Raw genomic sequence first — 13,204 nt, 5'->3', positions numbered from 1 at the left:
AGGGAAGTGGTTGAGTCACCATCCCTGGAGGTCTTTAAAAGACGTTTAGATGTAGAGCTTAGGGATATGGTTTAGTGGAGGACTTGTTAGTGTTAGGTCAGAGGTTGGACTCGGTGATCTTGGAGGTCTCTTCCAACCTAGACTATTCTGTGATTCTGTTCTGTGATTCTGTAATTTGACATGTCAAATGATGATGGCTATAATAGAGATGTCCAGGCTGTCTTCATTGTCAGAGGGAAGAAACAGGTACTCCTAGAGCATGATTAATTTTAGGATGAATGTCCAAAATGGATCATGTGAATTGCATTTAGAAATCTCTTTACAGATACCCAAAATTGTCAGGTGAATCGTAGTCCTAAATAAAAATGCATTTTTTTGCACTGCTAGTAAAAAGAAGAAAACCCTTGGATTATTGGAATCAAGTGAACATCACAGAATTCAGTGCTTAGATACTGACTTTTCCATGCATTACATGGTCAGTCTGATTAAACAAGGGACTTTGTGCATCACAGTGTATTCATTTCTTGGTTAGACTGGGATTGTAGAAATCTGAGGACTCAAAACATTGGAAAGCTGTATGAGGAACTGATGCTCCTTTAAACTGAGATGATAAAGGTGAGTTGATACGTGCCAAAACAGTAACTCTCGTTTCCTAGAAAAAGGCCACATATAATATATATATATATATTTAAGACAAAATTGTTTCTGGGAAATTATCCTTTTTAAGTAATTGATGAATTAATAATTTATCTGCTACATTTCTGCTGGCCTTTGGTATGTATGGCCCTATCTCAGAGGTGATTGAAGGGCTCTCCTACGATCTGACAGAGCTATGGCGAGTAAGACTGTTGGAACCTTGAGACCAGGCCCTTTACTGTGAAGTAGGCCCTGCAGATCCTTGAAGATGAGGTAAAATATTTATTCTTCCTTGTCCTCATAGACTGAAGATCTGAGGAAGATAAACCATGAGCTAAGGCAACATGTCATACAACTGCTTGAGAAGAAGCAAGTGGTTGAAAGTCAAGTGGGGAGGCTGTCGTGTAAAAACGATCATCTCTGTAAAGATCTTGCTGTAATTGCCAAGCTGTCTGAGCAGCTGCAAAAAGTAAACCATTTCCTACTGAATACCACTGATAAGGAACTTGAGGAAGCAAAGGTATCTGTTCATTAGAATGAATATTGTACAGTGATTATTTTAATGTTATTTCCTAATATGGTGTCTGTTTGCTGGACCTTTTTACCTGAATTTTTAGCTTTCATCTCTGCTTTCAAGTATATTTGCTAGAATGAAGGAAAATAGCTTCTGGCCACTGTGATCCTTTTCAAGTGTAAAATGGTTCAAGGATTAAAGTCACATTTGCAGTTGAATATACTGTAATTTCAGTGCAGATTGCTTTTGATTTCACATGATAATGGTGAATTTCATTTTATGCACATGCAATTACATGATTTAATGTAGTATTCAGATGGGAGAAAGGATATTTGCTGGCCATTAGTGTAACTGCACGCATATTTCTTTAGTCTATAGGTATAGTCAGACTGTCCCTAAATTCAAAAGTTTCTTGGTAAAACAGTTCTTGGAACAAGTATCGCATGCTTGCTTTTTCATTTCCTCACCTGAGAGTAATTCAGCTGCTACTGGTTTTCTGAATCCTGGACTGCAACTGAAGATAAAACTTCTAACTGATTCCCCTCTAGATTAAATTTATTGTTGGTAAATAGTATTTTCAGCATAGGATAGCTAAGCAGCGTATACAAAATAATAGTTGAGATAAATGGCATGTGCATAATAGTAGCATGTACAAAAGAATACTTCAGACAAAACACTGGATCTGCCCTAACGATTATAAAAAATGAATGCATCTTTTTCTCTCATTTTTTTTTTTTATGGTAGATTCAAATCCAACTCCGGCAGAACAAGATAAAGAAGCTGTCACACACTACAATCTGTGAGTTAAATATGCTTCCTTAGTACGTATATAGCTATGAAATCAGGCAACTTCCATATTAAATTATTATTTCGACTAGTTAATTTCACTTGCTTTGTTTTCACTGATAATAGGTGAGTTATAGAATGGATAAATATGTTTATTCTCATTTAGCATTCTGTTGCTAAATGGATGGGAATCTGTTCCTGTTTTGCAACTAGCTGTAAGTATTTTGCTTTTGAGAATTTTATTGACTTTTTCTGAAAATACACTTGCCTGTTTTGAATATCTTGTAAATCATTTATGAAACAGAAAGAAGCAACATTTATATTTAACATTTTAATCTTATTATTCTATCTCATTTAAGATGTTACGTTACTGTTGGAATAATTAGAAACATCTACAATGTTGTAGAAATATTTGCCAGTGATAAATGCTACTTACCAAATTAACATTTGAATATATTAAGTGGATTCCTGAAACATAAATTGATAAGGATTTTTTTTTGTAGTCTTAATTTTAATTTCTTTCCATAATTTTAAGATTTGTCTCAAAATTCTGGGGTGGTGGGGGGTGTGACGGAAGAATTTGTTTTTTTACTTTCATCTATATTATATTGGACCTTATGCCACAATTCTGCAAAGAATTCCCTCTGAAAAACACACAAACAAACAAAAAACACAACCCTGGGCATGTAGAGCTTACTGCTCAATTACCCCTGAAAGATTTTGATCCTTCAGCCAGAGAGTTTGGAATTTAAGAGCTAGATTCACTGAGAGATTTAGGGGACTTCTATAATATTTTACGGATTTAAAGTCTATTTCTGAATATGTCTTAAAAAAAAAAAAAAGTTGGGGGGGAAAGAAAGAAATTTGTGGAGCTTAGTATTCCCTGGCTGCTTAAACTTTTATGAGTTCAACAGATGGATTGTAACAGAGAAGGATTAGTTGTGCAGTTTTGAACTCTGGAACCACAGTTCGTCTTCAAAATCTGCTTTAGGCCCCCGCATTACTTTCTGGATTTCAATTAGAATTAGTTACACATGATGTTATTTCTATTTCAGAAGTTCATTTTTCATGTATCTTATGTCAACATAGTGACCTATTTTTTCATACTAAAAAATTAATTAGATATTCCGATACAAATCTACTTAATTTTCTTCCTTGGTTGTGAACTGATATATTCCAAGTCAATTAACACTTAGCTTTTATGGCCTCTTCTGTCCTGTTAGATCAGCTTTAGAAAGACATTCAAGCATACTCTGCAATTTAACATAAAAGCGAAAATATTATCATTCAGAAGTTACTTTGAAATATTATTTTTAAATGTTTATCATATTTATAAATATTTGGATATTTATTTTCAACTAGATATCTTCATTTTGAAGAGTATGTTTATCCATTTTATACCAAAGTATCATTCATTACAAAAGTTCTGTTTCAGTCAATGAATTATTTTACTTTTTAAAATACAGGTTATTTTACAAACAGAAGGTGAAATAAAGCAAGGGAAGCCACCTTCCAGGCTTGATACATTTATTAAGACATTGGAAGAGGACAGAGACTACTATAAAAGTGAACCTGAGAACTTGCTGAAGGTATTTAGAAACGTGTTTTCAAGTCCTAACAGAGCTCTACCTGTGGCAGCATGTCAAAAAAAAAATCAGCCGTCCAGGTGAGTTTGGAAAACACTTTGGAACTGAAAGAATGATACAGTCTTTTTCGGTATTGGTTTATCTGATAACAACTTACCAGAGCCATAATTACCAGCAAGAAAAACTAATTGATTATAAATCAATGTATATTGATTGGACAGGCAAAAAACGTGAAATTAATTGGTGCTTCACACAGAATACATGTGTGTGGCTTTAACTGGTTACTTACAACCGGTTATGCTTTTAATAATTTCGTAGCCTGATTGTTAGTACTACTTGTAATAAACAGTTGCTATTCAAAAGATGAGTTTATAATATTAAGAAATGTGTTTGAACAGTCTTGACTATCTAGTTTCCTAGGTTGAAGGCTGATTACACCTTTTACGTAAATTTGCAAACCAGATACAAAAAAGGATATCAAAATTTATTTCTCTACTTTAACTTTATATCACATTATTCTTTAAGGAATTGAGTTCTGATCTGGAAGTTTTGAAAATATCGAGAGAGCGTGAAGAACTTAAGTCAACACTGAAAAAGTATGAGCGCCACGTGGCAGAAATTCAGGGAAACTTGAAAGTTTTAACAGCTGAGAGAGACAAAATTGCCAAGCTTTATGAACGGGTAATTTTGTTTATGTTTTTTCTGGTTAATTGAAATAACTTAAGGTAATGTACAAGAATGATTTCAAGTATTTTTCACAATACTTCTTTCAAGAAATATAAGAAGTTATGGAAAGTCTGAATTTGACAGTTACATACAAGCTTGTAAGTGCTGTCCTGAGTTAAGAATGCTTTCCTGAATTGAAGCATATATGCATAAATCATTGCTTCATCTGTGACGTTGCATAGTTTTTGGGTTGCTCTGCAATACTAGACATATTTGCCTTATTATATTGACTGTAGTCATAATTTTTTTCCCACACCAGAAGATTTTACAGTTTTGAAGTAAGAAACAAAAATATTTTTACCAAACACTCAAATAGTTTGATTTGAAAATATTGCTGAAAAGTCTCATGAGTGTTATTGGTTAGGATCCTTATTCTTATTCTCTTTTGTTGCTAAAATTCTATTTGCTGCCACAATGTGCTAATGTAATGCATCGTTATTTTGGCCTACTAAAAAGATAATTAATATTTTTTTCACTGATGATTGCTTTTTGCAGGCTTTTTAGAATGAAAATCTATTTCTTCTGTTGAGCAGTTCTAACTGAAATTCTTTAACCAGTCCTACTTGTGATTTATTTACATGGTAATATGCTACATTATTTATTCCATGTTTCTGCTATACTGCTGTTTTTAAAAACAGGCACAGGAAGAGATTTCCCGGCTTCGTAAGGAATTTATCAAATGCCCCAGGACTCCTAAAAGTACTGTGACAGCTCAAGCTATGTTAAGGCATGTGGAGACAGAAAGGGATACAGCACTGTCAGATTTCCGAAGGATGACTACAGAGCGTGACAGTCTCAGGGAGCAGTTAAAGGTTTGATTATTTTTTTTCACTCAAGCTTATTTTGATGCAAAAATTACTTAGTATTGTAATTAAAGTTGCTAGAGATTTCTATTCAAATACTGAGAGTTAATTGCATTACATGTCTGTGGTGACTTATGACGTTCTATATGTGATTTCATTGTTGTTATTTGACACAGATTTCCCAAGAGACTGCATTTAGTGAAAAGGCTCATTTACAGCAGAGAATTGAAGAGCTAGAAACTACTATTCAAAATGTAAGGGCAAGTAATTATTTATGGAACTGTAAGTATAATACTGGTGACATTTAGGGTTAATCCTGCAGGATTGACCTGACTGCCTTCTGCCAGGAAGTAACAGGGGCAGAGCAGCTGATGTAATTTGCCTACACTGTAGCAAGGCTTTTGACACTGTTACTCAGTGTTTATGTATCCAGGTTAGGAAGCTGTGGTCTGGATGGGTGGGCAGCTAGGTGGGGAAAAGTTTGATGGGTTGGTCAGGCTCAGCAGGTGGTAGTTAATGTCTCACTCAGCCTGGGGGCTGGTAACGTGGATCGCCACTTGGGTCTGTTCTGAGGCCTGTCCTTTTTCAGCTTTTCATCCTTTTCATCTCATAAGGAAGCAACTGAACATATGCTCATAAAGCTTGCAGATTTCCCCAGATTGGAGAAAACTGTTGATATGCACAAGAATAGGGCTGTTGTCCACAGGGACCGATGTCTGGGAAGAATGGCCAACAAGAACCTTATGGAAAAAAATACTTAAGAAAAAAAGATGAATGCCAAGCCCTGAATTTGGGATCAAGAGCCCCTGGCACCAATATGAGCTGGGGACTGATGGGTTTGAGAGCGGCTCTGCTGAAAAGACCCTGGAGGTCCTGGTGCACAGTGAGCTGTGCATGAGCCAGCAGTGTACCATGACAGCAAAGAAGGCCAGGAGCATAGAAGGCTGTGTGAACAGGACACAGCCAGTAGGTTAAGGGAAGTGATTGTCCTCCTTTACTGAGTGCTCGTTAGACCACATCCGGAATGCAGTTTTGCTCCCGAGTACAAGAAAGACACTGCCAGACTGGGGCAAGTTCAACAAAGGGCTCCAGAGATAGTCAGGGCTGGAGCACTTGCCCTGTGAGAGGGGGCTGTGGGCATCTGGGCTTGCTTAGCCTGGAGCAGAAGTGGCTTCAGGGGGACCTATGAGCAAGCTGCCAGTACTCAGCAAGAAGTCAGAGAGAGACTTTTCACAGTAGTGCATGGTGGAAGGATATGCAACAATAGCCATAAGTTGAAATGAGAAAGGTCCAGGCTAAATACAAGGAAACACTTTTTTTTCCCCAGTGAGGCCAGTTGAGCAGTGAAACTGTCTCTAGCCTTGGAGATTTTGAAGACTTGACTGGACAAACCTGACCTCAGAACATTCCAACCTCAGTTGTCTTATGATGGTGTCTTACTAAGACCCAGTGCTCAAAAAGAAAATGAAATTATACTGTTCTCTCCTATATAAATTAATATGGTGTAAATTACTTATATGTTCAGTTGTTGGCTAATATATGGTCCTAAAATAGAAAATGAAAGCATTAATAAAATGAATTGAATTCTTGAGTGTAGAACTTGACTTTAAATAGGTAAGCATTGATTTCTGTAGTGCCTCTTTCTCCTAGATCTTGTGGCTATAAATTATAGTTCATTTTTCCCTTTTAACATTTTAAATCCTATCAAGCTTGTAAATACAGTTCTAGGGATTATCTTATTAAACTGAATGCATCTGTAATGAATCCACTGAGTACTCTGAGTAGTAAATTAGCTTTAATCACACACTTGACACCTGATGTGTAGTGAATATCAGGAACAGTCTTGTTTTAGGTACATTGTTCTATTTCTTCAGTTTGTTCGATATCCTTTGAGGATGATACTTCAATATGAAATTTATGGCACTGATATTGAGAAAGGTACCATACACCAGGAGCTTACTGACTAGCTCTTCAGTGGTCTGATCTTTGATTGTAGTAATGCAGAAATTAGCAGTGAAAGAATCAGTAAATAAGGAGAGGGATGAAATGAGAATTTTTTACCTTAAAAGAGCTGTTTCAAATAATTTTGAAAGGACAGTTCTTTGAATATTAAGAGAATATATAATATATAATATTATATAATTATTATTATATAATATTTATATAATATTTATATAATTATTATTATATAATAATATATAATATTAAGAGAATATATAATATTTTATTATTTAGAGAATATATAATATTTTAATAATCAAGCACAGCTTCCTTAAAACTGGAAGTTCTAAACTAGCTTTGCTAGAGTCTAAGCAAAAGCTTCTGGAACAGTTCTATGTTCTAGGTACATGCTTAAAGGCCTCATGGTAATTTCTTGGTCATATGGTGCTTAATGGAAGTGTTTTGCGGTGACTTCTCTATCCAATTATCAGCATAGCTATGTAACTTAATAGAGGCCTAAACCCAGCAGCGGTGGTGTTGTATCTTCAGCAGTGGTTTCTGCCTTCATACAACTATAATAGTGTCTTCTGTTACTTAGTTTCGAACTGAAAACTTTAATGCTGATCAGTGCCAAACATTTTTGCCCTTGGACATAATTACCAACCCAAAACTTCCAATAATAAATCAAAATATTCCCAGGGATCTGAAAGACAGGAAATTAATTGTATAAGGAAATTAATTGTATATCAAAGGAAGCGAGAATTGCTTTTCAGCTCTTTGTCAACTATCTTTAGTAAGCTGGTAAGTCCTGAATAAACAAGGAACTTGGAGATTTCTCCTTTGGTAAAAGATTTGTGTTAAATACATATTTGAATTTGAATAAATATGAGAAAAATATGAAAATATATATGAATCAGATTTTTTTTTTCAGTTTTTAATGTTTAATTCGTGTTTAATTATAGTTAGACAGTGAACGGTTAGAACAGATGTCCAAAATGGCACTAATGAAAGAGAACATAGATTCTCTGGAAACAGAGATGCAAATATTGGCAAGAAGAGCCCTGGACTCTGAAACTGAGCTGAGCCACCAGAAAGCTGAATATGTTTCACTTAGGTAAGCAAAAGTATATAATTGCATTAGTTTGATGAGCAATGTTGGCCTATGTCTGTTGGTATTCCTGTTATTTAACTCGAAGGGAAAAGAATCTATGATAGTTGTTCTTGTGAGCCTTTCTTCTTTTTGGAATGGAATGGCTTTCCTCACTGCTTATTTATATGTAAAATGTTGGCTTGATGGTATTATGATATGCTGAAAACCATCTTCGGTAAAAAAGCAAAATTCATTCTGACTTAGATTAAGAGCTTTCTGTTAGAAGCTGCAGTGTGATTTTTTTTTTTTTTTGATGAATTGCATATTAATCATTTTCATTTCTAGGCAAACACTTTCAAGCTTATGCATGTCACATACTCGGTTAGTTTCAAACTCCCTTTTCTTAGTCTTGCATTATTTTCAAGAGCAGAAATATAACTGAAGCCTTACATTAAGTTTTTGGCCTGCTGCTCAACTGGAGTTCATAACTGTGCTCAGAAACATATACTGGCACTAGATAGACTCAAGTGAAGCTGTTAGGGAAGCAAGTATAGGTCAGTGAGTGTGCAATAAAAAGGATAATTTAGTGACTGGAAGGGAAGATCAAGCATGTGTGAAGTTTCTGCAGAGAGATAAGAAGGACGAGATCACAGACTGAACTAGGCTACAGAGTGAACAGACTGCAGGAGAAGATACTATGGCTCTTTCCATTGTATATCATAAAATGTAATTTAGTTAGGCAAATAGTTTCCTAAACCCATGTGTCCTTAAAACCGAATGGTATAGTTGATGCATAGCTGTTGTAGTTTGTTGTTGTTATTGTTGGGTTTTGATGGATGGGAATGATGGGTGTTAACGTGCTATATTGTGCTGGCCCACGACACCTTTCTGTGGTTTCTAAAATAACATGAACTCCTTTGACAAATCTTGTCCTGAGTTACTGCTGCTTTATAAGATGTCAGATTTATGAATATTGTAAAAACTGAGTTCTTGAAGGCTAGTTGCTACTACTAAAATATTTTTTTTTATTATCCCCCAAAACCACGTTAATAGTTCTCTTCTGTTTCTTCACTTATGAACATTAATATTATGATTTGAACACATGACTTGGGTGTAACTTAAAATAGGTCAAGCATTCCAATTTGTATCCTAAGTAAAGATTTTATTGTAATCATTTCTGACAAATTTTTAGTTCCCCCTGTTGTAAAAAGTTCTTAGTTTTCTGTGATTTTTTTATAGGGGTATTCAGACTCTAATGTCCAGGGATTAAGGTTAACATTTATAAAATATCTAAAATATACATAAGAATCTTGCTTTTTCTTAACTTTGGCCAGTTTAGTGGCATTTCAGAAAGGAAAAAAAAATGTATAAATATCTGAATTCTCCTATTTAATGTTTCTGCTTTTCCAGCATATTGAATGAAGAGACAGAACAGAGTCTTTCAGAGACTCAGAGAAGCCTTATTAAGAAAAAATATGAAATGCAACTTTCAGAAGAGAAAATTAGACTTTTGGGTGAGAAAATTGGTGAGTAGCAGATACATATTTTCTAATAAAATTCAGTAGGATAATTGGTATATTGCTACCTTTTCTTTAGTTTATTATGGATTGCAAGAAAAGTGTTGAATGCAAATAAATATACTGTTGATTGTTTTGCACAAAACATTAAAACTTTTTTCTTTTGTTGTTGGAAGGTGTTTTCATTTTAAAAAGATACAAATAAAGCTGTTGCAACTAAGTTTTGGTCACTATATGTACTGTTGGCTGAACACAGTATGTTGTTACCAGTGTGCAGTGTCTGAGCCTACCGATGAACCACTAATATGGTGGTTGCACCTCTCAGCATCAGTGGAAGATGACATAATCAGGAAAACATCCTTTATAGAGCATATCCTATATTCTGTGTTGAACATTTTTCATATTATGGGAGTAAAGAGGTGGACCCAGTAATTATTCCTAGGGTGCCAATGAATATGTTATTGCTTCCAGAAATACAACTGTATGATGTTATGTCTTTTATTATTTCCTATAGATGCAATTGACAGGATGTATTGTTAATTGCAGTAGTGAATTTGTGAAAGGAAAATAAAACTAACCTATAGCTAATGATATCTAATGGTTAGGGTTGTCTTATACTATTAAAATATCTTGTTTTCCATTACTTGAAATTTTTAAACTCCAGTTATTTGGATCTAAGCATTTCACTTGAATAAGCAAAGTGAACCTAAATTTTTTAATACTTTGGCTAAGGTGTTTAGGCCACTCCTGAGAAGGCTCAAAAAGATATTTTGTCCATATTATAATCCACATACTTCATTCAATAAGTCCTAGACCCTGGTATAGTGAAGTATGGACTTAATGTTTGATAGCAGTGTCAGTCTGTGTGTCATTGCATGCTTTAGATCATTCCCAGAAAATGTGTCTGAATTAAGCATATTTTAACCCTCAGAAAAATTGCAGTTTTTGAAAGCTGAATAGAGACTTTTCAGAATCTGGCATCAGCGTGTTGCAGTCTAGATTCAAAAGTATGTTTTCATTACTGTGAGGCAAGTCCAGGCAAAGAAGCCTGAAATTAATGGAGACTGCCTTTCTTGGGTTCATGATTATCCTGTCACCACAGGGATAACAGAGGAAGATGCTGACTAGAAGGAAAGAAACTACAGTGTAGGTGTGCAGAGAGAAGTTACTGTGCTGAGAGATTTTAATTGGAGAAGAAATAAGGAATGGATACTGAGACTACAGTTGGGATAAGACAGAATATTCCTTGTGAAACAGGGAAAAGTAAAGCTAATAAAGAGTTGAGAGACAAACTGAAAAGTTGGGATATTATGTTGGACAAGGTTTTACAACAAGGAAGATGGCTTGCCAGAGGAGACTTTTAAGTAGGAAACAGACTGGGAGCAAGGGAGTAGAGAAACAGAGTGTGGATGTGGTACCTGGAAAAGCTGAAGCTATGCAAGAAATTGGACTGAAAAATAATAACGTAAAGGGAGTTAATGAAAGAAGAGTTAATAAAGAAGGATTGGAGACATCAAGTGAACAGACCTAGTATCTAAGTGGTTAAAGAGTCTAGGAAGAACCTTAAAATTGTATGACTGGTTCAGAGATGACAGGTAGGACTTGCAGCTATTGGACACACACGGGAAATAAAACTTGTGAGCAGTCATACAAACAGAAGATTTAGGACAAGGACAATAAATCTGAAAGCAGGAGAAAGATTGGAAGTAAAAGGAGATTGAGACAGAAGCTTAGGTTTAGTAAAGAATGAGTTTAGGATGAAAAACCTTAAGACTTAGGGCTGACCAAAGTGAAGAGAAAGGATTAGCAGCTAATAGTATCTTCTTGGAATGGCAGAATTGGAGAGGATGGAAAGAAAGTATGTGTGCCCACTAGAGAACCTTTTTGTCTTTTGGAGTCTGGAATGGAGCTCAGAATTCACAAACCTTGTGCTACCTTCTCTGGTCAGCAAAACAATAAACTTGGCAAAGTGTCTCTTCCCAATGCTCTTCCACAGAGAAAATGGCAATATATACCCTGATGGTTTGTCTTCTATGTCATGTGACACGATGGGAATCCAAATCCTGCTTTTTGCTTTTCATACAAATTCTGTAACATGGTACAGAGGTAAACACTAAAAGGTTGGGAATGCCATACATAAGGTTGTACAGCTTAATTAGTAAACCCTGTTTTTTTTTGTTTGTTTGTTTGTTATGGTGTTGTCTTTAATTACGCTATCATATGGTGCTTTTCTGTAGGAGCCTTGCTGCAACTTTTGCAGAGTTTTGTAGGGAGTAAATCAGTGTTGTCTACTGAAGCAAGCTTGTCTATCAGATCTTCTCCTTAGCCGAAAATACAGTGAATAATGCAGGTAATTGCAGAAAGAGAAGCGCATGCTATTAAAACTGTTGGCCTCTGATCATTCTCTGTGAAATGGTGTTTAAAAAAAAAACTTTGCTTAGAATCACAGAATGGTTGAGGGTTGGAAGGGTCCTCTGGGGGTCATCCGGTCCACCCCCCTAGAGCACATTGCACAGGACCATCTCCAGGCAGCTTTTGAAGATCTCCAAGGAGAGAGACTATACCACCTCTCTGGGCAGCCTGTGCCAGTGCTCAGCTACCTGCACAGCACAGAAGTGCTGCCTGGTGCTCAGAGGGAGCCTCCTATGGGCCAGTTTGTGCCCACAGGCTACTATTGAGAAGAGCTTGGTGCCTATATGTTTGAAAATCACCTCCCTCACCCTGCTGGCCACGCTTCTTTTGATGCAGCCCAGGGTAGGGTTGGCTTTCTGGGCTGTGGGTGCACATTGCCAGGTCATGTTGAGCTTCTCATCAACCAACACCCCCCTGTCCTCCTCAGAGCTGCTCTCAATCCATTCTCCATGCAGCCTGTATTTGTGCTTGGGATGGTCCTGGTCCTGACCTTGCACTTGGCCTTGTTGAACTCCATGAGGTTTGCACAGGCCTTCCCGGAGCCTGTCCAGGTCCCTCTGGATGGCATCCCTTCCTTTCAGCGTGTCAACTGCACCACACAACTTGGTGTCATCAGCAAACTTGCTGAGGGTGCACTCCATCCCACTGTTCATGTCACAGACAAAGATGTTAAATAGTGCTGGTTCTAATACTGACCCCTGAGGAATACCACTCGTTACTGATCTCTACCTGGACATTGAGCCATTGACAGCAACTCTTTGAGTGCCATCATCCAGCCAATTCCTTACCCATTGAGTGGTCCATTCATCAGATCCATGTCTCTCCAATTTAGAGACAAGGATATAATGGGGGACAGTGTCAAATGCTTTGCACAAGCCCAAATAGATGATGTCAGTTGCTCTTATCTACCAATGCTGTAACCCCATTGTAGAAGGTCACCAGATTTGTCAGGCATGATCTGCCCTTATTGAAGCTATGTTGGCTGTCACCAATCACCTCCTTACTTACCATGTGCCTTGGAATAGTTTCCAGGAAGATCTGCTCCATGATTTTCCTTCAGTCTGTTCCATTCCATGACCTTCCTTCATCTTTGTTTCTCTTCATTGGACTTTCCCATAGCTCTATGTCTGTCTTGTATTGGGGTGACAAGAACTGGACACGGTGCTTCATCTGTGTTTCACCTGTGCTGGAAG

The 13,204-nt window shown here is 36.6% G+C and overlaps 1 protein-coding gene across 5 annotated transcripts in view; it reads left to right on the top strand.

The window, feature by feature from the left end:
* Positions 1 to 1,014: 1,014 nt before the first annotated feature.
* The window catches only part of TSGA10 (testis specific 10), a 29,846-nt gene continuing 17,656 nt past the window's right edge, over positions 1,015 to 13,204 (top strand). For 4 of the 5 annotated variants that reach the window (XM_035315760.1, XM_035315732.1, XM_035315753.1 and 1 more), the window contains exons 1-8: positions 1,015 to 1,156; positions 1,895 to 1,949; positions 3,403 to 3,602; positions 4,048 to 4,203; positions 4,887 to 5,060; positions 5,228 to 5,305; positions 7,955 to 8,106; positions 9,493 to 9,608. In XM_035315760.1, the coding sequence (XP_035171651.1) occupies positions 3,576 to 3,602; positions 4,048 to 4,203; positions 4,887 to 5,060; positions 5,228 to 5,305; positions 7,955 to 8,106; positions 9,493 to 9,608 (703 nt within the window). In that variant the 5' untranslated portion in view covers positions 1,015 to 1,156; positions 1,895 to 1,949; positions 3,403 to 3,575. The remainder of the gene's footprint in view (positions 1,157 to 1,894; positions 1,950 to 3,402; positions 3,603 to 4,047; positions 4,204 to 4,886; positions 5,061 to 5,227; positions 5,306 to 7,954; positions 8,107 to 9,492; positions 9,609 to 13,204) is intronic. The other variant, XM_035315744.1, reaches the window with a different exon arrangement.

The sequence above is a fragment of the Oxyura jamaicensis genome, chromosome 1 (assembly GCF_011077185.1).
Source record: "Oxyura jamaicensis isolate SHBP4307 breed ruddy duck chromosome 1, BPBGC_Ojam_1.0, whole genome shotgun sequence".
NCBI lineage: Eukaryota > Metazoa > Chordata > Aves > Anseriformes > Anatidae > Oxyura > Oxyura jamaicensis.
This window is presented reverse-complemented; position numbering and strand designations above follow the sequence as displayed.